The following is a 24,321-nucleotide window of genomic DNA, read 5'->3' as shown; positions in this document are numbered from 1 at the left end:
TCCCAAAGGAGTTGTTCCTAAGGCTGGTTTCTTTTCTATATCCAAGAGAAGGATGATCTCTAGAGGAATTTATGATGTCAAAAGATGTGGTATCAAAACCAGTGAGATATTCAGTGCTGAGCATGGAACAGTGGATTAATTTTTCATAGAAGGTTCAAGACATGGTGGTTGTTTGTACAGATCTAGTAACTAATTCTGTCCTGGTTTTTAAGGAATAACAAGAATATTGTTCCTAGCTATATGGGTGTATCAGGGATTTAAAGTGGTCATAAAGCTGTGAAAATTCCAACACCACTCAGTAAAAATGAAAAGGTTATGGGGCAAGGAAGTATACCTTTAAAAGTACTGTAATTTCAGTTAAAAACATTAATTTTGGATTCTCTTCATCATGTTGTTTTAAACTAAACAGGGTAAACAATTTTACTATACAAATGAATAAAGTCTAAAGTTGTTATCACAAGAATTTTTTAATATGGTTTGTGACAAGCAATATCAAAGTTATCAACTCTCAAGCTTCATGTTCTGAAACCAGACAACGCTCAGGAACAAAAAAAGTTGTGCACTGATAACATAGGAGGCGTATTGTATTTTTTAATTAAATATGAAAAAATGAGCTGTGTACATTATTTTTTCCCTAGAAAACACAGCAATTTCAAAAGTTTATCATAAAATATCTTCATGAAATGAGTGAACCAGCAAATACATGCACTTGTGTGCCTTCCCCCCTCCCAAGATAAATGTGATAAGAGAGACATACGCAAATGTAATAGTTAACAGAACAGGTGGAGTTTTGTCATAGTTTGGTTCATTTTGGAAAGGATGGAATGTAACATTGTGCTTGACTTTCTATGTCACAACAAAAAATATTTGGTGCAATATTTTAACATTTTCTTTTTAAGCTTCAATCTGGTGGAGAAAAATACCTTTTCTATAATAAAATATGTCTGTTCTTTTTAAAACGTAACTTTTTTGCACAAAATAATTTTGTAAACTGTTATTTCAAGGGCAAGGTAGGTGGTGCCATGTCAATGTCCTCCCCCCCTACTTAAAAATGTGATCGATTATCTGAAGCAAAAGAGGGTAACACAAAAAAGAGCAGAGCAGAGGTTGCTTTGCAAAGAGAAGGTAGGGTATGTTGGACGGGGGAGAGGGGAGGGAGCGTGTGGTGGGAGAGAAAAAAGTTAAAGGTCACTTTCGCCATAGAGCGCTGTGGAGAAGGACATGTAGTCCAGGGCACCGGGTACAGCATCACGGCCATTGTAGGGTGCCATTCTAGCAATGCAATATTCAGCTTGATCAGGAGGCAGTTCCCGCCGTAATTCATCCACAGTGATGTAGTTCTGCAATGAGGACAAATGATAAGGCAACCATTACTTTCAGAAAACTGACTTTCCTCAGAGGGACAACCACTCCCTCTCCCACCAGGGCAGCAGACAACACTCAGGGACAGGACCCCAACAACTACGCTGGGGACATATACCCGCACAGGGAGCTCTCTGCGCTTACGCCTCGGGAGGACATGCTCTCGCTCCCTACCATATGGACAAGGAGGAGGTTTTTACAGTAGAGAGAAAACTTGGTTTTGCAGGAGAGATGCCAGCGCACATAAAGAAAACACCTGGAGGTAAGTAAGGTAACTTGTTAGTTTAAGACTGTGCCTTCCTGTTGATAGAGGAGGTCCTGCTGAAAGCAAATGTGAGGTAGCAGTAATATAATTCGGATGCTGTACCTCACCAGCAGGAGGTAACAACTGCTTGTGCTGCTTGAGAGTTGCCATTCCCTCTCTTCAGAACAAGGGAAGGGGCCATCCCCTCCAGCTCTTGCTGGTGGCACCAATGCAGGCAGCAGACAAGCAAACACTTTGTATTGCTTCCACAGTTCCAGCAACAATCCTCGCCTTTCACTGCAGACATTTTTAATAAGCAAGCAAAACTTATGGACATTGGACTTCTGGAGACTCACTGCACTGAGCTAGCTAGCTTGGCTTCTCTCCATGCAGTGGGCAACAGTAGTTGCCTGTTTGCTAATCAATATATTGTCTTTAGCTAACTGACTCATGGGCATTTTCAGTCTGTCTGAACAATAGTTCAGGTTTCACACCATCCTTCTCCCTCCTGTGACTTCTTATTTTTTCCCCCTGCTTTTCAGTTTAATGACTGGGTAAAAGGTATTTTTCTTCATAATGAAATACTGATTCATGTTATAGTCACCAGAGCATATTAAACACTGACAAATATAGTTAACTTACTGTACAGAATAAATGAGTTAATAAGTAATACTGCATCCCAAAGTACCTCAGTGATTAGTTTATCTGAATAACATGGAATTTTCAGGCCTCAAAAGACAATAGAACTGGCTTCAGCCAGGTAGATGTCTAAAGGACTGGTATCAGGGGTTTCTACATCATGATTACAAAAAGATTCTTAGTGAAACATAGAAACCAGTACTGGATTTAAGGGCAACTCATTATAATCTGAGAAGTGGTATCCAACTTTTCATGTGAGATAAATAATTAGCAAATATAGAAATATGTTAATATTACATGTACATATTATTTGTTCAGTTACATAAAAGATTAGTGGGCATGTAATAAAAATAAGATTACATATTCTTTTATCAACTGCTTCCACTGACGATGTAAATTCAGAAAATTATTACTTTTTGTATCATCCCCTGAGTTTTCCTACTTTCGACCAATTTCTGTGATTAAAAGATGCTCCTCTTGCAAATACAGCATCTCCTCAATGAAAATCTGTTGGTTGTATAACAACTGATAGTGACACGTATATCTGAGAAAGGTCATCTCAAGTTTACAGCTGTCAGTAATTAATAGTTTTCAAGACTAATCAAGAACCGTCTGTTGAACTTATTCATTTTAAAATAACAAATCGCGACCAAGCTCTTAATTAAAATTTTAAAGCAAGAGTGGGCAGCAAACTTCTGACTGAGAGCTGAACAGGACTTTTGAGTGCCTTGGCAGGCTGCTCATTAACCCACGCTTTAACCTTGCACTCCTCCAGCACTACAGAATGTTCCTGTGAAAATACCATCCACACTGGAGAGTGCTTCCCTCAACACTTTCTCTCAGAGACAAGAGAGAAAAAGGAAAGCAGGAGCCATGCAGATGCAGGAAATGAAGGTGTAGAGCCTGACCTTATCTCCAGCCAGGATCTTGAAGGAAGCCATAACTTGGTCAGCAGTATCAGTATCTGCTGTTTCCCGGGACATGAAGTCGATGAAGGCCTGGAACGTCACTACACCCAAACGGTTAGGGTCGACAATGCTCATGATGCGGGCAAACTCTGCCTCTCCCTGGGGAACAAGAGAGTTATGTAAGCCTGGACATTTGGGCAGCTGTGCTATGAAAGTGAGGAGAAACTGTTCAGCAGCCCATCTCACAGCTAGAAAAACAAAGCCAAACAGAAACCACCTTTGCTTTTTTTTGTAATCAGGATGTTCTTTTTTAGCTTGCTGTTGCGTACGTATGCTTCCCATTCATTCGTCCTTTGGAATAAAATATTGTCACCTGTGCCCTAGGATAACATCCTGCTCCATCTAGCTCTAGGACAATGCTCCTATCATGGAACAATATCATACAGACTTCAGAGGAAGACCCAAATTTCTCTATACTTGTTGTGCTAGATGTCTGTAGCAGTATTTGAAGATCTGCACTCCTCAAATCCTTTTACTTTCATTTACTTAAAGAGAACTTTTACAGTTTTCTTCAGCTGACAAAACAGAAACCAGTAGAGAAATGTCTCTGGGATATTTCATTGTTATCTTACTCATATTTACTAGGCAGCTTTGGAAAGAAGGACTTGCATATCTGGAGTAGCCCAGGAAAGTAGTTTTGCTACAGAAGCCAAAACCTTGTAGTGCAGGTTTTTGCATTCCTTTTTGCATATAAACCAAGATCATCTATTCTCATCCCTGGGACTTCCCAGAGAAGGAGGGGAGAGCAGAGCAGAGTCTTCTCCTGGGAACAGGCTCTCCTAACACATCTAGAACAGAACACCTTCAAGAGTAATTAAGGCACCTAATCAAATGTTACCATGTCTTGGCATGCTACACTGAAGAGTCTATATTTATCCTGGGCTGACGAGTAAGATGATTAAACACTGCTTTGACTGATATCAGGAGCAAAGACACTGAGAGTGCAGCTGAATATGTTTGCACTCTTCTGCCCTTTGGTGAGCATCAGTCTTTGGTGAAGCTCTTTCTATTAGTTGTCATACCTGTCAAGGTGCCACATGTTACTTCTCTGAATATTCAGGTACTCAGGTGAGGAAAAAGTCATGGGGAGAATGACTGGAACTTGAACAAATGGTAGGAATGAGAGGAGCAGTGTTTTGAGTGTATTTAGAAACGAGGTCTTGTATACACTTCACAATAAGTTCAACTGACACTCAGGGCTGGGGGAGGTTGTGTGTGCTGTGCAGAGTGCAGGTATCAATATGAGGAAGTTTATTGTTTCTTCCACTGGTAGCTACACAGTTTGATAAATACAATTGTTATTTGAACCACACAGGAATGAGACAATAATTTCCATTTTTTTTTACCTTTAGCTACCACTGTGAGACAAGAATTTTACATGTACAACTAAGATTAGTTTTAACGTCCATTGCTGATAATATTGGAAAATAAGGCTATATTTACCTTGATTCACTACACATTCTCCCTTTATTTTTGAAGGTGCCTAAAAGAATCACTTTGAATAGGAGTGACAGAGGGCTCTACATTACCATATTGTAACCCATGGAGATAAGGCAGGCTCGGAAATCTTCACAATCCATCATACCAGTCTTCTTCTACAGGGAATGATACAAAGATGGAAAAAGCCAAGAGAGAAAGGGGAGACCAGTCCAGGAAGAAGTGAACCCATAGCAGACATTACAAAGAATGAGATTCAGCAGGGAGATGATGGAAGAAAGGATTTACAGGACAATGAAAGACAACAGAGGAAAGGTAGTTTGTGAAACCATGAATGAGCAAAGGTAGGTTTGGACATGGAATTGTTTACACACAAGAAACATATTGATGGTGAAGAAAAGGAATTAAGATACCAAGGAAGACAGATTGAAGGATGGACAAGAAAAGTTTTAAGTGACAAAGAAGTAAATTGAACAGTTTGAGGACATAAAAGAAATTCTCCCAAGACAAAAAATTAGGGAATTAAAAAGGAATAGGTATCAAAGTACATTTAGAGAGGAAGCAGTATAGAAAAGTGATGTATATACAGTCCAACACAAGAACAACGACGGATTAAGACAAACAAGAAAAGAAAGGAAAAAACTGTTATTTTTTCACAGTTTAATATCTGTCTGTGTTCACCACTAGCATTCAGTACCTGTGCATCGTTTCCAATATCGTAACCCAAGCTGATGAGACAGGCTTTGAATTCCTCAGGGCCAAGTGTGCCGGAGTGGTCCTGGTTATGCGGTGTGCCAGGCAGCAGGACATGCAGTGCCAGTGGGGTGACGGTGTGGGGCAGAAGGAAGGGAGACACAGAGAAGTTCAAAGGGAGGTGAAAGGACAACAAATAGGTGCACCATGCAGTGGGTGAGGAGAGAGGGAGAGGAAGAATGACATGCAGATAGAAAGACAGGGAAGAAAAATAAAAGTGCACAACATTAGATATCACAATGACATTTCAGGATGTGCTAAAAATGCTCTTGGAACAGTTCCTTCTCAGAGAGCTCATCCCATCTTGAGAGCATTTGAATGACAAAAACAGTTGATGCTCAGAAGCCTCAAGATATCAATCTCCCACGTGAATCACTTGCATCACTGCTTGTTATCCAGTGTCAAAAGCCCTGTGTTTCACTAGTAACCCGGAGTGCAGGTAAGCAGGCAGAGGCAGTGGGAAGCATTGCCTTAATCTTATGGTCAAAAGTTCCACTAAAGGAGTAGGCGAGGGCAGGTATGTTTGGCAACACACCCAAGGAAGCTTAGCTGTCAGGGCACCCCAGGAATAGACAAAGAAAAACAGCTGAAGCTCAGGGGAGCAGCATTATGGCTGTATTTATGAGACCTGCACATGAGGTGGAGCTTTGACTGGCAAAGCTATTTCAAGTGCTCAGCTCTGCAAACAGCACGGATGTACAGCACAGCACGACATGGCTTGGCAGCTGCTCTTCCTTTTGCTCGTGCCCACTCCCCCAATGTTTGGATATACCAATCAAACAACACACAAGCTACCACAGGAACTAAGAATCGCCATCCACCCTGCAGCATTTTAGCTCAGGACAGCCTCCAAGCACTAAAGACCCCCTGTGTGCTGCCACCATCTCTTGCCAGATCAAGGAAGCTACAGACAGGATGGTGGGGACAATTTTAAGTGACTTTCCTCAGAAGTTTCAGCTTTTAAAGTCAATGTCCAAATCAAATAGAGAGTTGAAGGTGGGAAACTCATGTTCTGCCCCTTCAGACTGTGAAGGAAGGGGCAAATGATATGAAGGTCAAAATTAAAATCTCTATAGAACTTTATGGGTCCCTCTTCTAAGAAAAGAAGCCATGGTTTATTTTTCTTAGATAGTTAGAGAGGGGCTGAAATAGCCAGTGTTAAGCAATTTGAAAGTGTTGCCAATCTCTGAGGGCAGGCTGCCCTCAGATACACCAGCGATCATATACCAGATATACCAGAGATGGCATATCAGAGTGGAGAACAGATGCTCCAAAGAACTTTATAAATCAAGATAATAATCTGCTCTCTGGAGAAGATGGGGTAAAAGTCTAATTACCTAAAAAACCCTTCAAACCTTTCCATACTTTAGCTTTACCAGGAAACGTGGCAGTTTCCTGTGAAGATATACTTCTCCCAGACTAATGATCACTTGCAGTCTTCACAGAAATGACTGCTTGACAGCATTTTAAAGAATAAAATATCTTCTATTGATCTTATTTTGTCACAGTGACTGCTTGTTTTTATTGCACTGTGCAGTCTACATGAAAGCTTGTAGCTTACCAAGCTGCAGTCAGCACTGACTTACCCTGTCAAAATGGTTGAAAGAAGCCCGGAACTCATTCATCTGTTCCTGGCTGATTCCTTTGGCATCACGGGTCAGAATCTGGTTTTCCACTTCATTGATAGTTCTAGCAATTGTTGTTAGTAACTGTTCCCAGCCCACTCGGATATGCTGGAAAAAGAGGTCAGGACAATTTTAAAATTAAGAAGTTGCTCTTCAGCCTCTGAGGCCAGTGGATCAAATGTGCTACTTATTGCAAACTAAATGACCCTGGTGTCCAAGGCAGAAGTCCATTTTCTCACAAAAGCTTCCTTCTCATCTGCAGCGTGAGCCAGTCAGATATTTAAAATCTGAATTTTGACCTAAAAAAAATACCAAGGAGGCCAATTCCTGATATTAAGAAAGACTTGGTCCTACTGCAAAATTCCTTTGCCTAGTCAGAAAGGCTCCCAACATTTTGGGGTCCTTTAACACAAATGAGAAGCAAATCCAATGCTTCTAGGACTTAGTTAAGCAAAAAACCCTCCTTACTGAGAAAATAAATAAAACACAGTGCTTGGAAGACACTGGTGCTCTACTGTCTCTCCTGTTGCTTAATGGAGATGGCCAGATACCAAAAGACAAGTTCCAAAGGCTGTCTGTGTTCTGCTGGACTCATGTTGAACTCAGATTGCTCCCAAGAAACCTCATGTTGTCAACAGAAATCCAGTCTCAGATTTAAAAAAACTTCTGTTGGACTTTTTTCTTCTGCCAGGCTGTGGCAGCTCAAAATCATCAGCACTTTCCTTTCTAATCCCAGCTAATAGGCTGCCACAATAGAGTGGCAGGAGAAATGAGACCTGACAATTTTTCAAGCAATACTATTGACCTCATTCAGATTGTTTCTGTTGTCTATATTTGGAAGTGCATTGGAATGGATTGGCATGAAGTACAGCAAGGCAAAAATGAAATTCAGTGACATGTTGTTGCATGCTTGGCCACATTGTCAAGCTCTCTGTTTTCCTAAGAACCAAAACACTTTGCCTGAGCTAGATGTTGCTGACACTACCTGGCCACAGCAGATGAGGGCGTCTAATCTGCTGCCAAAACATTTACCTCCATGGTGTAGTTGGTGTGCTTGTTGTCAAAGATAAGTGCTTCCTGGATCAGCTGGTGGTCTCCTTCCAACTGGTCAATCTTTGGTTTGTAATTCACAATGCTTTTCTCGTATTGCCGCAAGTGGTTGAGCTGGTCCTCCAGGGTCCCGTGCATCTCTATTGAAATGCGGCCAATCTCCTGCATTAGCAAAGTCAAAGGGGTTAAGACTCCACTGAAAGGACAAGCCTCAACATGCTTGACATTTATTGCAGCGATTTCACTCTCACACAGGATGATGATTCAAAAAAAAATAATCTCATGGAGCGGTTACTTCACATAAACTGAGACAGTGTCAGCAAAAAATTTAGCAGAGCCCTGAACATTTTCCAAGTGAGGTGAATCACATAAGATGTGTCTAACACAAGGATACATAAGAAAAGGAAACTGCAGTCCATAAGCTAGTAATGTACCAAGCCAGATCTTTTTCTGGTGTACTGTCTGCCACTAACTTAGTCCCTTCATACAGACATATTTCTGTAATCGCTCTCTTCTTTCCAGCTTCTGCCATCAGTAATAGGTTCATATTCTTGCATTTCATCAACTCCATTTACTTCAACTCAAATCTTACCTAAAAAGAGATCTCCCTTAAAAATGTCTCCTCTGAAGATATTTGATATGCTAATTGTATTTATTTTGTCATGTGGATCAAGACCACTGCTGTGAAAGCAATTGCACAAACTATGTCTCTGATCTATAGTTTTTAACTTGCTGCATATAAACACAAATCTTAAAATACCAGTGTTCCCCATCTTAAGTCATGCTTTTTGTCTGGTACTAAAGAGTTACAGGGAGAAAAGTACAAGCGCTTCAGTAATCGATATCAGTCTTGGGATTCTTTGTATTTTCTATGATATTTCTCTTACTGCAACTTGGAAGAAAGAATGGCTGTGACAGTGGTCAAGAAAGATCAAGGATAAGAATATCAGTGAAGATCACAAAGGAAAACAGTGTTTCAAAATTTGCAAAGCACTACCTCCATCTTGGTCTGGATCCAGGGTCCAATGACATTGGCCTGTGCACCAAACTGTTTACGAAGTCGTTCATTTTGCTGTTGGCGAGCATGTTCTTCCATCAGGGCTTGATCCCTTCTGGGAACCAACTGCCGCACCTACAGCAAAGCATAACAAAGTGTGCAGTTCAGACACATAAAGGCATGTGTACAGTAAATGTAGAGGTTGCTGCAGGGGAGGGAGGAGTAGGTGTTTGCACTGAAAAGTCACATTTATGTCACGATGGGCGTGGAATGTGAATGCTATCTGCTGTAGGATGCACACTGCAAACTCATCTCCAGACATGGAAGACGAGAAGAGGCTTCCATTCAGTAGTTGTGTTTTTGGCAGCTCATGTTAACTGAGTTGCAGGATCTCACTTGGGCGATTTTGTTTTGTAGTAAGAATCATCACCACAACTACTATGGACAGTAGCTACTCTTAAGATTACAGCAAAGAAAGGCTACTTGGCTGTGGAGATAAAACATCTGAGGAGTTGAATGGTGACAAAGGATGCTATTATACTTATTTGCAGGTCAACTGAAGACTGAAAACCTCAAAGCTTTGAAATTTAGCATCTTTCATTTAAAAATAGCACGTAAAAGGGGTTGAAACACTTCAGGCATTTGTATCAAAGATCTCTTCCACTTTCCAAGCACATGGCAATTGAGCCAAAAACAAATGACAAAATTCCACTAAACTCAGCAGTAAGCATGAGGGGGTAACTGCAGAGTAAATAATCCAGTTCCTGGGGCCCCAGTGGTTGAGCAGTGACATTCTCCCTCGCTAACTTGCAAGGTTGGAAAGAACTCACATGTTCCCATTTGCCATTGATCTCATGTGGGGTGATCGTAGTGTAAGGATTCGTTCCTGCCATGTTGACATGGTATGTCTGGACAATCTTTGAGACTTCATTGTGGATTCCCAGAATGGCCTGTCGCTCCTTGTCAGCATCTGGCAATGTGGCTTTGAACTGCTCATGAGCTGTGGTCAAGCCCTGCAGAAGGAAGGCAGCAGCAAAAGGAGGGTAAGAGCATTACTTACGGAATAACCTCTTCAGCAAATGGATGCCTGCAGAAGTGATTGCAAAAGCTTACATATTCCCAGGATACAAAGCAGTCTACTCTAACACACTTTTCAGGTTCTCTCAGTATCACTAAATGGGCTGTTTTAAGTAGTAAAATGATATGAAGTCTTGTTTTCCCTCTGTTTCTGTCCCACGATGACCAGTGACCGAGATCACATACCAAAAAATTGTGGAATAATTCTGTCTCATAAGTTAGAGGGAACTATTTTTCCAACACTGCTCAGTAACTGCCCATCAGCTCTCTTGGGAAGAAGATCTGACTACTACCATTGCTATAAAACAGTCATGTCTCAATAGTTTAAATGGGCCATGTTTTTCTTCTCCCACTAAATATGTAGTTATTCTACATCCAAGGTAACTCCAGATGAGTAGAAGGAGTCAGACTCAGTCTGAATAGAGTCAGTTAGAACCAGGTGAAGGTCTTCCAGCCAACAGCAAACTCGCACAGGCAACACATACTCCTGCTGTTGGAAAACAGCTCCTTCTCCCTGAACGCAGCAGGGCCTTTCTGCTCCCCATCTTGCTGTGGTGCCTGGGCTGTGCTCCAAGGACCGATGGTTTGGGCATGCTTGCTGGTAGTTTGTGGACAGTTGACAAGCCAGTTGGTCCTGGCTCATCTTCCACTGCTTCTACAGGCCTTCATCCTAGCAACCTAGAAGATCAAGTCTAGGGAAGCAAATGCAGGGAAAGAGGCAGCAAAATAAACGGGAAACAGGTGTGTGCAGGGATAACTGAGGGAACAGTGTGGATAGAAGAGGGAATGAAAGTAAACCACATGATTAACCACTCCTTCTCACAACACACACAGTGCAACTACTTTTTGTAAAATTCCTTCCTTACTTGGTGACTCATTACTTTGCAGCTGCTGCACAGGCTATGGAGATGTAATACAAGCGTAGGGGGCTGGGAAAGATATTGCAAACAGTCACAAAGAGATGACAGAAGTGTTTAAATGCTGTTTAGGTTTGTTCTGCGTTATGAAAGACTTAATGAACCCTTGTTCGGGAGAAAAGGATGGAAGAAACAACTAGCTGCTCAGTAACTATGTCACTACTCCTCCGCCCCCTGGCTGCATGGTATTCCCTGTTGGTGTCCCATTTGCTCTCTCACTGATGGTCACACTGCTGTCAGCCATTCTGGCAAAGAGCTGACTTGGATTCTTTTCATGAGGCCATCAAGCACGAGAAATAGAAGTCCCCACTGCAGTCCAGGAAAGAGTAATGCTTGCTCTCTGAGGTTTGAAAATTACCAGTAGATAGCTCAAGTTGCTTTCCTAACACCCTTCCAGAAGGGGAAAAACTAAGATACTGTCTTTGTTGTCTTACAGGAGGCAAGACAACTTGCATTTCAAATGGTAATTCAGGACCAAAGTGGTCAATTCTGATTTTTCTTGTGCTCAGTACCGAAAACCAGCTGGCAGCACAACAACTGTATTCATGGTACATCCTATCACGTAGGACCAAATGACTTAGACGTGACATTACATGGGAGAACTGACCTGCAGACCCTGAGAGTAGCACTAAGTTTTGCTCATGTGGGTTAAGAAAAATTCCACAAGATCTGAAAGGATTCTCTCTATTTTCAGGCTTCCATTAATATGCCTCTGGAATTACACTGAAAAAGCTGCTTTCAGTTAATTGTGTCCAGCTAGGGTGGTGTCCAGGTTTTTGGAGAAAATCAAGGAAAAACATACTCATTTTTGTTTCTCTGGGTAAGGCTATCTCAATAGAGCAGAAGCGCCAAAGCATCACCTACAAATTCATCACCACTCTGAATCCAGGAGATCCCCAACTTCTCTCTATCCCAGCCTAACTGATGCAAATGACTGCTCTGTACCTGGATCTCCTCAATGGTGTGAACAATGAATGTGTCCTGCAGGTCCTCCATGGCCCCTTCCATCCAGTTATTGAAAGGGGCAGCTCGTTTGGCATATTCCAGGTACAACTGGTCAATTGTTTCCAGTAACTTCTCTGTCCTCTGGGTATGCACCAAAAAAAAAACAAAAACAAAAACAAAAAAAAAGAAAATCAGGAAAGAAGTTAGAGAAGAATAATCACATAGACATATGAGTTGTCTGAGCTGCTCCTTCTTTTCAGACCTTTTGGTGTTCCCAGGATAGCACTACTGTAAAAATCTCTCTGCTATTAGAGATTACACACAGAATAGATTTTTTTCCTCTGAGAGAAATAAAATAAATCTAAGATTCTTTGAAATAAAACAAAATAAAGGCAGTCTTTTCAAGCAGAGTGAGATGACAAAACACTCAAAAAAAGTAGAAATAAATCAATAGCCTGAGCAAACAAATGGCACCATAATTGGGCTGGAAGAAAAATAGCCTAAATATACTGAAATGTAGCCCTTGTTTACAGTCCAGGATGTTCTAGGAGTTCACAAATGAGCTGAAATTACTTGTACCCACAGCAGCTTGCTTCCCACAAATGACCTATCAACATAATCCTGAAGGTCCAACTTGTAATATGTCTCACCTCTAAGGCTTCTCTACGTTTCTGGGTTAGGGCACCCAGATTATCCCACTGATCACAGATCTTCTGGCACCTGGCATTGACACTGGGAGAGTCGTAATAGTCCAGCTCACTGTAACAGGTGGGGGAAAAAATGACAAGAAGTCAAATAAAGACCTTGTGGAGAAATATGAGAAACCCATTAAAAATCTTGATCAGTCTTGAGGACAGATTCAAACAAAATGCTCATGGTCTCTGCAAATAAAGTGAAGATATCAGTATTTAGTTTTGGAGACACTGTATGTTATAGTACATCAAACAGCACAGAACAAGGCCTCAACAAATACTGAGTCTGGCTACCTGATGGGAATAACCTGGCACTGGGGGAAGGGAGTACAGACTTTTGCTCTAACGGGGAATAAGCAGATTATGAGCAGAGCAATCTGCTCCTGCATTCTGCTTAAGAACATTACGCAGGCTAACCACTTGCATCTTGTACATCAGAATGGAAAGCAAATATTTTATTAGGAATGCTAAGAAACTTCTAAGATAGCTATAAGATTTGCATAGCACAGGTGGCAAGGAATTATTAATTACACAATCCAATAAATTTATTTAGGACAATCTCAGAATAAAAGTGTAGGTCTCTCCTATTTGCTTGACAGGGATTGCTTTACTGACATATCTATAGGCCGGCACTCATCAAGGACAGGCTGGTAAAAGTATGGTTGGGGAAAGGAGAGTTACAGGGGCAAGTTGAAGCACGTGGTCTTGCACTGCTTTGTGCTCATGGTTCTGCACATGGTCAAAGAGGGAGAAATCTGCAGGCAGAAGGAGCTGGGAAGTGTCAGCCTTGAAAGAAAAAGGGATACTGAGTGATCCTGGGCCATCTGATGAGCATTTTTCTAAGCAGTAATACAAGTTATGCTCTTGCCTCCCCCAGCCTTGTTTCTTCATGCCATTGTATTGCCCTCCTGAGGTGTGTGGGCACCACTGTTGGTGGAGTCCTCCAGTAAACTAGTCAGGAAACTGATTTGGGCTAAAAATAACTTCTTTGCTAGGTTTTTAATCCAGATCAGTTGCTTGATCTACTTTGCTGCAGAGCAGCATTGCATATGAAAGAACTCCTGAAAGTCTGACTTGTAGCACACCCATGCTAGACCACTACTGCTGGGGAGGGGAACATGCCATGACCCCAAACATGCCTGGCACTGTAGCTGCAGTGGCTTCCTCCAGACTCGCTGCATCAATCTGGCAGTGTATCTCTGGGGAAGAAAAGAGCTTTGCCATGGTTTTTCAGGGCATGGCCTCTTTGCTGAAATGGAAGACGCCTTTTGCAAGAATGGCAGAGCCTGCTGTTCTCACACTTTGGAAGAAGTACCTCGTAACCTCTCTCACAGCTTAGGCCTCAGTCTTCCCTGTTGCTCTTAGAACTGCAGCTGCTTTGGCTAACATGTAGCATGTCCTTTGGAAGTGACAGGTCAGGTAATGCTTACTGACTAGCCAGCCTCAGTTTTAATCTTACAGACACGGAGGATTGCCTTGAACCCTCCTCCTGTTCCAAGGTCAATCCTCCAGTGGACAAGGGAGCAATTGTGTAAATACGTGTTGTTAAAGGAGATAATGGTCTTGATCCAGTAATCCGAAATTTTTAGAGAAAAACAGCTTTTCAGCCCAAGAGTACTGATCTCAGCCCAGACACTAACTTTAGATAGACCAGTGTGATATATAAATCTTTTTAAAATAGGAAACAGAGTCAAAACCAGGTTGTTCAGACTGTTTTTTGCCAAGAAAAATGCAGGATTTCAGAATCTCTCTGTGCTGCAGAGACTAGGTTTTTACCTGCCTGCTACCTCTAGCAATTAGACTCCTACACTAATGAGCCCCCATTTCTCCTGGTAAGCTGTATTACTCCAGGAAAAGAAGTGGAAGTGAAGGTTTCCAAGCTGGAGGGAAGCAGAGAGAGAGCTGAGCTGTTGTGAGGATGCCCTGGAGCAAGCGCTGAACAAAGTGCACACAGTGCAGTACTCCTGGGGCAAAGGGTGAGGCCACGATGGGCTCAAGCAGGTTTTTTTCTGCTAGAATAAAGAGGATTTTTGTATTAAAAGAGAGCAAACTGAGAGCCTGCTATCCTCTCCTCTTTCTTTCTGCTCCAGGAAGAGTATGACAGTGTTACAACTCTGAAACCTAGCAGGTGCCAGTAGCAGGTCAGACTCTTTAGGAAAGGGTTCACAGCAGCATAATGAGCTGGCAAAGGATGGAAACTTGGCTTGGGAATATAATTCTGCCACCTCCTCAACAGCACCCACAACTCATCCGTTTTCTGGCCTGCTTTTCTGGTGTGTCCGGATACCGGAGAGCAGTATCCTAGATACTGTTTAGAAACAGAGGAAATTCCCAGCATTTTTGCATGGGGATGGATTTATAGCTCTCCAGAGGGCAGAGGGCAAGGCTCATTAAGCCTCCCTGGCCCCAAGGACAGACATGCTCTGGGTTGCCGTACTTCAGCTCTTGTGCGATTGCAGCAATCTGTTCCACGCGGTCCTGGTGTGCAGCCAGGTCACTCTCAAATGCCTCGTGTTTCTTCAGCAGGGCCTTTATCTCCGAGAGGGTTGCAGTTTCATAATCCTTCTGCTGCAGCATTGCTTCCTTACCTGGGGAGGGAGCCAAAGGACAGAAGAATGAAGGACAGGACCAAAACTCCCCAAAGCCTGCTCCCTGCCACCCAGGTAGCCTTGGGGACCCTCAAAAAGGCATCTACCCCACTACAGCCACCCTGCCCGAGGCTTGTCTCCATGCCTGTTGGCCTAGAGAAGCACAATCCTCACTTTCAAACCAAGGGGTGTGAGTTTGCCATTTAAAACAGAGAAGCACACTTAGTGCTGAGAAGCACACTGAGTAGCTTAAGCCAGCACTGTCACAGTTTACACTAGACTTGTCTCAGCATGTGCAAACTGGGGTATGCTGGTCCTGTAAACGCCAACTGTAGCATTTACTGTACAGTAACTTTGCCTTGGTCCTGTAGGTGCTCTCTTCTATCCAAAGTTTTCACTTTGCCACCGTTAGAGAATGCCAATGTTGACTGTATGATGCAGAAGAGAGATCACCCTGGTTTTCATATGCTATTTTCTAATAAAATAAGAAATATATCTAGTCTTCTTGAGAGGAAACTCTCACGGAAGGACCCATGCACAATCCACCTTTTCCTCCCTACATAACTGACAGCACTGTGTCAGGTAGTAGGAAGCGTGCAGGTTGGCATTACCATCTGTCCAGGACTCATGAATGGATGCCTTCTGCCGGAACTTCTCTGCCAGGTGATCCAGCCTCTCTAGCCTCCGGATCTCATTCAATAACCACTCCTCATAGCCCTTCTCAGCCTGCTCTAGGCCACCCCAGGCATTGTTTATATCCTAGAAACAGAAGCATGAGAAGAAAAGGCAAGTTAGAAGCTGGAAGGAAGAGGTTCACCAGCATTAGTTTCAGTGAGCTATATGGTTCCAACTGATTGGAGGGAGTGAATGTGGGCTTTTCGAGTGAATGTGGGCTTTTCATCTCACAGTGTTCTGCAGACTGGTCAGGGAGACCAAGTGCCAGACTTAAGATAAGTGGAACTAGAAGTGTCAAGATATAAGTGTCAGCAGAAAAATGCCTCTCTAAATGCTTCCCTACGTGAAACTTTTAACAAAATCCAAAGATTTCTGAATCAGAAAGAATGAGAAGCACCCAGACATCTCATAAAGACATGCAACTTGTGAAAAGCCTCAGAGTCTGATTTAGACACAGGGAAGCAATGACCACTTGATCATCTCTTATCATGGCCTCATACTTTGTAGGGTTCCTCCCACAGAGTAGCTCACTCCAAAGGTGGGCATGCTCTGTTCATCCACAGGCTGAAAGGGAGTCTCATTTTTTAGGCATGACTGGGGTACATACAAGCATTTCCCCCCACTCACCGAGACCATTTTCCCTTCTGAAGGCATGAAGGCTGGCCTGTTGCTGAGCCGCAGCTTGGTCTGCAAGGTGTTGAAATTGATCTCAAGTTGGCACTTCTCTTGGACCTTGGGGGGCTTGTGCAGGCGGCGGTAGTCCCTGAAGTCCTCCAGTTTCTGCTGCATGGCTTGCATGGTGTTCTCTGGGGCCCGGTTCTCCAGCCAGGGGATGGTGCGACGAATCCACTCCAGCAGCTGGAAAGAGCAATGACGAGAAGTCTTGAACTGAAAATTGTGTTAAAACTGCAGATGTTGCTCTGATTTCATTAGAGACCATTTACTTTTATGTTCACTGTCAGAAAGATTCTGCCACTAGCAGGGCTTGTAAAGAAAAGTTTGCCAGCTTTTTTGGAAGTACATTTTCTTTAATGAGCAGCACATTCCCTTCCACACTAAGTAGTACCACTTGTTGCAGCAGTGCCAATACAACATGCTTAAGGCACAGCTTTTGCACAACCAGGACCAAAACTATGTCCTCAGATTATGCTAAAGCCTCAGAGTTTTGCTGGACTGCTGCATAACTAAAAGATAGTAAGTCATATTATCTCCAGAAGGATCTGACAGGAGAAATCAAGTTTTTGCCTTTGGTTACACTTTTCACACTCTAGCTTCCTCAAAGTCATGTTCCTCAAAGTGATGCTGTTTGAACAGATCTCCTCAGTGAACCTATCTGGGGAGCTGGCAAAATGCTAATGCAATGGGTGGTCTGTAGTGTGAATGGAGCAGTGCCCTATGCTTTTCAGATGAGGCTGAAACCAGGCTTATGAGCTATGTTTGCCCTTCTGTCATCCACCCTCCCCTCCCTACTTATCTACCACAAACATACTCCAGTCTACATTTGGTCTTCTCTGTAGTTTCACTGCTGTCAGTCTGTCAGCCTTCTCAGTTAACCAAAGCAGACTCCAGGTTGTATCTGGCACAGATTCTTTCCAATTATCAGCAAATGCATATATCTTTCCCCAGTTATCTCTAACTTCCATTCTCTCAGATCCAATTCCTGACTTCTATACTATATCAGCATACAAGTTGGATGAAATATGTAATGAAGTTGTACAGTCCTGAGGAATGAAAGTTAAATCAGCTTGATTTTTCCTTCAATTTTAGCATTTCTGTGTCTGCTTCTAATAAACTGAGAAATTCAAAGGTGCTCTGTGGAAGCTTTCTGTTTTAAAGTAAATTGCTCTTGCCTTTAAGGTAAGTTTAATCTTTAATTATTCTCAAGTAGGAAGGGCAAAAAATAATTTTCCAGGGAAACTAGCAATGGGCCAATAGCATTCTCCAAGATTAGTTATCAGCATTAAATGCAATTTCTTTCTGCATACCACCACTCAGAAACCAACACCTACATCACTGGCCAGTTTTTCGTAGTCTTCCATGAGCTGTTCATTTTCTTGGTTGACTGCCAGCACCTTGCAGATACGATTTGCTGCTGTCTCCGCCTGACAAAGAGAAGAAAAACAGAAGAAGGGAAAACCGTGAAAAAAAGCACAAACCAAAACTTACAGCTTAGTTTTCTGCTACGTACCTGCAGGTAAAGTCTCCTACCCTTGTCTCTAGTAACCTGTCTGTCCTGACTTCTTTGTTTTCCATCTGACCTTCTATAATGATTCATTTTTCCCTTCTCAGGTGAATACATTCTTTAGAGATTCTCAGCTCTACTGATTCCACCCTATATGTCGTGGGATAACCAACATTTCTATGCCTTTTCTGAAGCTGCTCCTACAAGAGGGCCCTGTTGTTTGCTTTCTACCAGAGGGCCCCTGGCTGCCTCTTCACAAAGACAGGGGGTTTCTGTCAACACCTCCACTCTTCATACCAGCATTCCAAGCTGCAACTTGGTTGCAGTAACTGAGTGCTGTCAAGCTGATGAGACAGTCTCCATATGTTTATCTCAGGAAAGATCTATCTAAACAGAATTATCTGTAGACTGGACTTTTGGAAATTTGTAATTTTATTTGGAAGATAAAATGGTAGATACTGCTCTTAACCTTAAATTCTGCCCAACAGAGCTGTCTTCCAGCTTTCTCTGTATTTCTGGCACTCATTACAGGGCCACCTCCTCCAGCATCTTGCCACATGATACCTACCATGTAGTCAAGGTCTCATGATCCAGCTGAGAAGAGGATTTTTTTTTCCCCCCTTCCTGGGTAATCTTTCTGCTTACTGTTCCAAAACAAGTCTCACCAAAAAAAGAGCCTATTGTTCCTATTTAGGTTTGGTTGTTTTTTTTTTTTCCTTTCCCTTGAGACCAAAACTTTATTCTCTTGAGGGATATGAACGCATTAAACCATTAATTTGGAAAGTAAGGATCAGAGAAATCCCAGCTATGAACTCAGAAGCAGTCAGTCTGCCCTGGCGCGCCATGCATGTGTTTGGTATGGGGAACATACAAGCAGGCTGATCCTTGCACAGCCTGTATCTGTGGGTGTCAGCTCCCTTTATCATTATCATGGTGTGTACCATGCCACAAAGCCTCGGAGGATGTGCCCCTGTGATGGGTATCAGGAGATTGCTCAGCACCCTCTTACCACAGTACAGCTGTTGCCCTGGTGCCTGGGAAAGGTGCTAGAGGCACCCACAGGACTCCTATGGAGCAGTCCTCCTTACAGAGGCTAAATAGAAATAAGGAGGAGAGGGTACATGCCAGCATGTACATGCCAACAGACCAGTTGTGAACACTGTGTCCTGCCTTAAAACTACATTTAGGACTGATGCCAAAGAAGTTTTGCTGAGCTTAGAGCTGCTAAATTTCAACCTCTTTCTATTTTTAAAAGACCTTTTATTATCTGTTTATTCAATCTCCAAGGACGTTTCAGAAAAATCCTCTAATTTTTGCGGCTGATGTGGAGCAGCAAGAATAGCAATAAAACCATAGGCTGTACAGTGATGTATGGATTGCTAAGGTCCTAGGGGACATGGCAATCTTATTAATTTGTAAGAAGATGTAAAAGTATCAGTCATATGCCCCTTTACTAAAGTGGACCAGCTAAGAGATACATAGATATCAACTAATTTAAAACACATCAGAGAGACCTGTACAGGAAAAAGAGCAATTTCACTTAAAAAAAAATGCAAAAAGTGCAAACAATGGTTACATTTAAGAAAGCTTGTACTTTGATCTGTTTTTACTAAAGTTTGTACTCTAATGGAGTGCTTTTGATATCCAGAGAAAACTACAGATATGGGCTCAAACAGTATGTCAAAAAGACACTGCCAGAGCCCTACCATGATATGCCTGGTGGCTGCAGGGAACTGGGAGTACAAAATATTTATCTCAATCACTCCAGAAGAGGTGTTCACTGCAAACTCTTAACTTTCTTGTTTTTACACCCCATGGACTCACTGCAGCAGCAGCCAGCTGTGCAGGCAGGACCCATTTCACTGAGGCATATTTACATGTATCTGACAATAGATTTTCTCCAGCTGCCCAAGTTTAAATATGTGTGTCTATATACGTGTGTTGAACAACTGTCCAAACACAAAGACCCCAAGAATGTCAGCAGTTATGACATTATTTTTATTATCCTAATAACAGAAATGTAGGGGCTTTCTCTCCCCTACCAGTACTTGCCTCCCTATGATTCTTGCCTACTCTTATTACTGCTCTATGCAATAGTGTGCTGTTGCTACAGCCACAGGAAAGGCTCTGTGGCCACTATCACCATTAATGTCACAAGCAACACAATACACTGACTTGTTTTGAGCAAGGTAGAACAAAAGAATCCCAGTGCTTTCAGGCAACCTTCTCCAATACACCCCACACTGCTGCTAATGAGTTGATCTGTGGTGATGACAACCTCAAAACTGAAGTAAAACACTTCTAGGTAAAAGAAGAGTGACACAACAAGATGTTCACATGAGGCCAAGGCAGCTCCCCCTACAGCTTCATTAGTGGAGTTGCAAAAGCCATTTTTGGCTTCCCCACACTGCTAAAGGCAACAGTGCATTTAGGATGCTCATGCTGGCTCCAAAAAAAGACAGGATGCTCACAAGGCATGGAAGGAGCACTGAGAAGACGCAGCATCCTGGGGTCTGGAAGCTGCATACCTGTATTCTCAGAGAACCTGTGTGAGCTCATCAGCTTCAGTGCAGCATTGTGCTGATATATTATACTACTTGCACTCAGAGACTTTGGGGAGGGCACGTCCAGGACGTTCTTCTTGAAACCACTCTGTTGTGCATATGCATGTGCTGTCTGATGGAATCAAAATGGAAAACTGAATAGCCAAAATAGCAGTAATATATCTGACTTTTGTCTTTTCTGTACTTCTCAACCATAACTTGAACTGCTTAGGATAAGAGTGGAGTTTGCCATCTCTCTAGTTCATGGATCCAAATCTTTCTGCTGAAGCGAATCATAAAGGAAGACATTCCCACAGTGCACTATGCAGGGATGCCTGCCTGCCGCTGTCCTCTGGCCTCAGGGGAAGATGCCTGCCTGCTGCTGTCCTCTGGCCTCAGAGGACCACTCCAGAATACTGTACACCAAACACAATCTCTTAATAAAATGGTAAAACATTAGTTAGAAATTTTCACCCCAGAAATCAAGTTTACAAAATATTAAGCCAAACAGTAGTTGCATGCATTTAGTGTGAAAATCAGAAGCGGTTAGAAAACAAGCAAACCAACCAAAGCAAGTATACCTACAAATATATATATATAAAAAAATGGCACAGAGAAAAAGCAGCCATCTACACACACATCAGGCTGAGGACCCTGTACCTTCAAAGGCTCAGTATAAGAGAGTGAAAGAAGCAGAAAGCGGCTCATGGGACTTCCCCTTCAGGACTGGTGACAGTAATGAAAAATCTGGATGATAAATGGAGTGATATCACAGTAAGTCACCTAATTGTGCATGAGGGCAGCAACAGTAATATCTGGGCTGGGGTTTGTACTCAGTAATCACTTTACATTTGCCTGGGGGTTTGAATTTCTGTCACTTATCAGCTGGCTAATGTACGCCTAGGGTAGCTCCAGAAAGGAGCTGTGCCCCTCCTGCCACAGGACAGTTGAGTTGCTGGCCCATCAGGGCTGCTAAAAAATTAATAAATTATTAAATCTTCCCTGTAAGCAGTTTGACTACATGGGATTGAAACTTCAATAACTAAGAAGCTTCATCTCTAGTTCTTGTCCCAGCTACTTGGTTCAGGTCCTGAGGCAAGTAAGGGGTTGTTTTCAGTTATCCCAGAAGACCTAGCATCCACCTAAATTGCTGATGAAATTGTTGCTGAACAGGTTTCCAAATCATGGAATGGGTGCAAAGAGAAGAGGAAGGGATTGGTGAGGGGCACAGCTGGTCCTGCAGCAGGCTACAACCCTCCTCATATTGTGGTTTGCCGTTTCCTCAATCTGGAGTTCCTCAGGTTAAGCAGACAGCATGGAGCTGTCCCTCAGGGGCACCTGGCAAATAGCAGGTCTGATCATCAGGCTGGCATGAGTTCTGAGACTACAGTCTTCCTGGGCAGGTATCAGCTGGCTGGAGCTTGCAGACTGGTCTTAAAAGTTTTGAACAAAAAACCACAGGATCACAAAGCAGTATCCTAGTAGAAAAGTCATGACTACACAAATTATGCCAAACAGGCAAGTCTACTGCACTGCAGTGGGTCATATTACCAGTTCCTTGGAAGCAAGACAGCATCATGTAATTTATATGAAACTGGGCAGAGAACAAAAAGCTTGAACTAAAGAGCTGCTCCTTGGAACCTACTACCTGCATTTGCCTTCTGAAAGCCAGCACCACCATGGTATCTGCATCAACATTGGGACCATCAGCACTGCTTTGTACAAAAGAGATAGAATCTTCTAGGAGTCAGGTTAGCCCTCAAGCTGGGCTACACAAGGACTGTGTCTCAAATAGAAAAGGCTTAATGAGAGAAAGAAGTTGTGGCTGGGGGAAACAGTGAGATTTTAATTATATTCATAACATGAAGAATGTAGTCTTGGGCTATGGATTTTATTGTTCCAAAACCTACAATCTGAAATTAGCAGTAATCTTGTGGAAAGGCCATAGCCCAGGCAGGCTACGATATGAGGAAAGGATGAATCTTTTTCTCCCATTCAAAGGATTGCAGGGAAATTGCCATTTTCGAAGAAGTTTGTCCGAAGGAGATCTGTACCTATTAGGTTCCCAGTTTCTTGATGTCAGACAAAGAGACTTTGGAGTAAAGAGGAAGCAGAAGAAGGAAGGAAGGCCTGAAGCTATAGAAATGGGCAAGGTAGAGGAAAGAGAAATATAACATACAAGTGGTTTGGGAAATAGGAGAATGACCAGGGAGAAACAAGGAATGGAAAAGCATTTGAGTCTGGGAAAGCTCAAGACCTGGTAGAAATGAACTTTGTGGCTGGAGCACAAAAGCGCTACATAACCAGCTCACAGATGATTCAGCCTGGGAAAAGACCTAGTGGAGGCTGGGTGTGGAAGGCAGGGTGGCAGCCCAAGAATAGGCTGTCATTTCCTGGAGTGGGTGGATTTGATTGTGATACTTCTAGATGCACACTGCCTGGCCAAGACAATGCCCACTAGTTACTGAAAGGGTACTGCCTCTGTCAGAGCAGACATGCATTCATTTTTCAATGTCAGCTTTACTAAATGCTTTCTCCTCTGCTGGGATTTGAAACTGGAGGGAAGGAGCAGCTCAAGTCTGTCTGAAAGGACATTTACATCACTTCTCTAACAAGACTACAGATGGCACATCCAAGTGAATACCTGGATGCATTGGGCTTCCCTGCGAATGGCCTGGGGCAGACAGGGAGTCTGGCGCATTCCTCAGTGGAGAGGAGCAGTGGGCAGGGCAGGGTGAGGGGAGGGGTTGTTAGCAGTAAAGTCTCACCTTCTGCGCCCCTGAGAAGGCGTGGTAGTAACATGAGACATAGGTCATTATGGCCTTCTCATCCGGCCTTAGCGTGCCTATAATATCTGTGCAGAGAAGGAAAAGAGGTTGAAAGGATAAAGTAAGAAGCAGCACATAGGATAAAACAAAACAATCATGGGTGGCGTGAGAGAGGGGGAGAAAACTTCCCATCATGCATTGCAGGACAGGCCAAACAGATTTCCATGCGGAGAGCTGGGAATTCGGATCAGAAGATGGCTAGCAGTGTTGGCTTGTGGCTCAAAGCGGCACCCCTCCCTCCCCCCCCAATCCAGGGGGATCCTGAGATGGGGATCTGGGCTCCACACCTTCACAGTTGCGGTCTGGCCCAAGGACGCAAACAGGTTGTTTGGAGGTCTGAACGCCCGCGCTCAAGGCCCTTCTGTATGCCGAGGAGCTGGAGATCAGAGCCTTCCTACACAGTGCACTTCCTACACAGTATCTGCTCTGCTGACGCGCACTGCCTGTTCCTAAGGCACTCAAGTACAGGCGGCTGCTTGGTTTTGGCAAGAGATGTGTACAAGGTTTCACCCACAAACTGTTTTTCTGAAGTGATTCCATTACCAATAGGAAAAGGGCTAAGACAGAAGCAGCAACGACTTAACTGCCCAATTTCCAACACGGTGGGTGAGAAAAGAGGAAAAAAAGAAACAAATGAAAAAACCCAGGCATCTCCATCATGATAAGCAATTCTCTGTTTGCAAAATCACCATGGATGTACTCGTTAGACATGCTTTGTCAGCCCTAGGTGAACTGGGACTGAATTTATGGCACAACTTGAGAAAACAGCAGGTTCAGACCTTGAAGCAAGGGTGCGGGA

The 24,321-nt window shown here is 43.0% G+C and overlaps 1 protein-coding gene across 6 annotated transcripts in view; it reads right to left on the bottom strand.

Annotated features, from left to right (window-relative positions):
- Window positions 1-448: 448 nt before the first annotated feature.
- The window catches only part of ACTN1 (actinin alpha 1), a 46,673-nt gene continuing 22,800 nt past the window's right edge, over window positions 449-24,321 (bottom strand). For 2 of the 6 annotated variants that reach the window (XM_029964234.1, XM_029964231.1), the window contains 14 exons: window positions 23,463-23,548; window positions 17,979-18,071; window positions 16,597-16,827; window positions 15,906-16,053; window positions 15,144-15,294; window positions 12,665-12,773; window positions 12,015-12,155; window positions 9,906-10,088; window positions 9,076-9,210; window positions 8,061-8,240; window positions 6,990-7,136; window positions 4,743-4,808; window positions 3,154-3,312; window positions 449-1,340 (listed from right to left, as the gene is read on the bottom strand). In XM_029964234.1, coding sequence (XP_029820094.1) covers window positions 1,182-1,340; window positions 3,154-3,312; window positions 4,743-4,808; window positions 6,990-7,136; window positions 8,061-8,240; window positions 9,076-9,210; window positions 9,906-10,088; window positions 12,015-12,155; window positions 12,665-12,773; window positions 15,144-15,294; window positions 15,906-16,053; window positions 16,597-16,827; window positions 17,979-18,071; window positions 23,463-23,548 — 1,988 coding nt within the window. In that variant the 3' untranslated portion in view covers window positions 449-1,181. Of the gene's footprint in view, window positions 1,341-3,153; window positions 3,313-4,742; window positions 4,809-5,347; window positions 5,429-6,989; window positions 7,137-8,060; window positions 8,241-9,075; window positions 9,211-9,905; window positions 10,089-12,014; window positions 12,156-12,664; window positions 12,774-15,143; window positions 15,295-15,905; window positions 16,054-16,596; window positions 16,828-17,978; window positions 18,072-23,462; window positions 23,549-24,321 lie in introns of all 6 variants that reach the window. The other 4 variants (XM_029964230.1, XM_029964233.1, XM_029964229.1 and 1 more) reach the window with 4 other exon arrangements.

This window comes from Manacus vitellinus, unplaced genomic scaffold (genome assembly GCF_001715985.3).
Source record: "Manacus vitellinus isolate BGI_N305 unplaced genomic scaffold, ASM171598v3 scaffold_6_pilon, whole genome shotgun sequence".
NCBI classification, from domain to species: Eukaryota; Metazoa; Chordata; class Aves; order Passeriformes; family Pipridae; genus Manacus; species Manacus vitellinus.
This window is presented reverse-complemented; position numbering and strand designations above follow the sequence as displayed.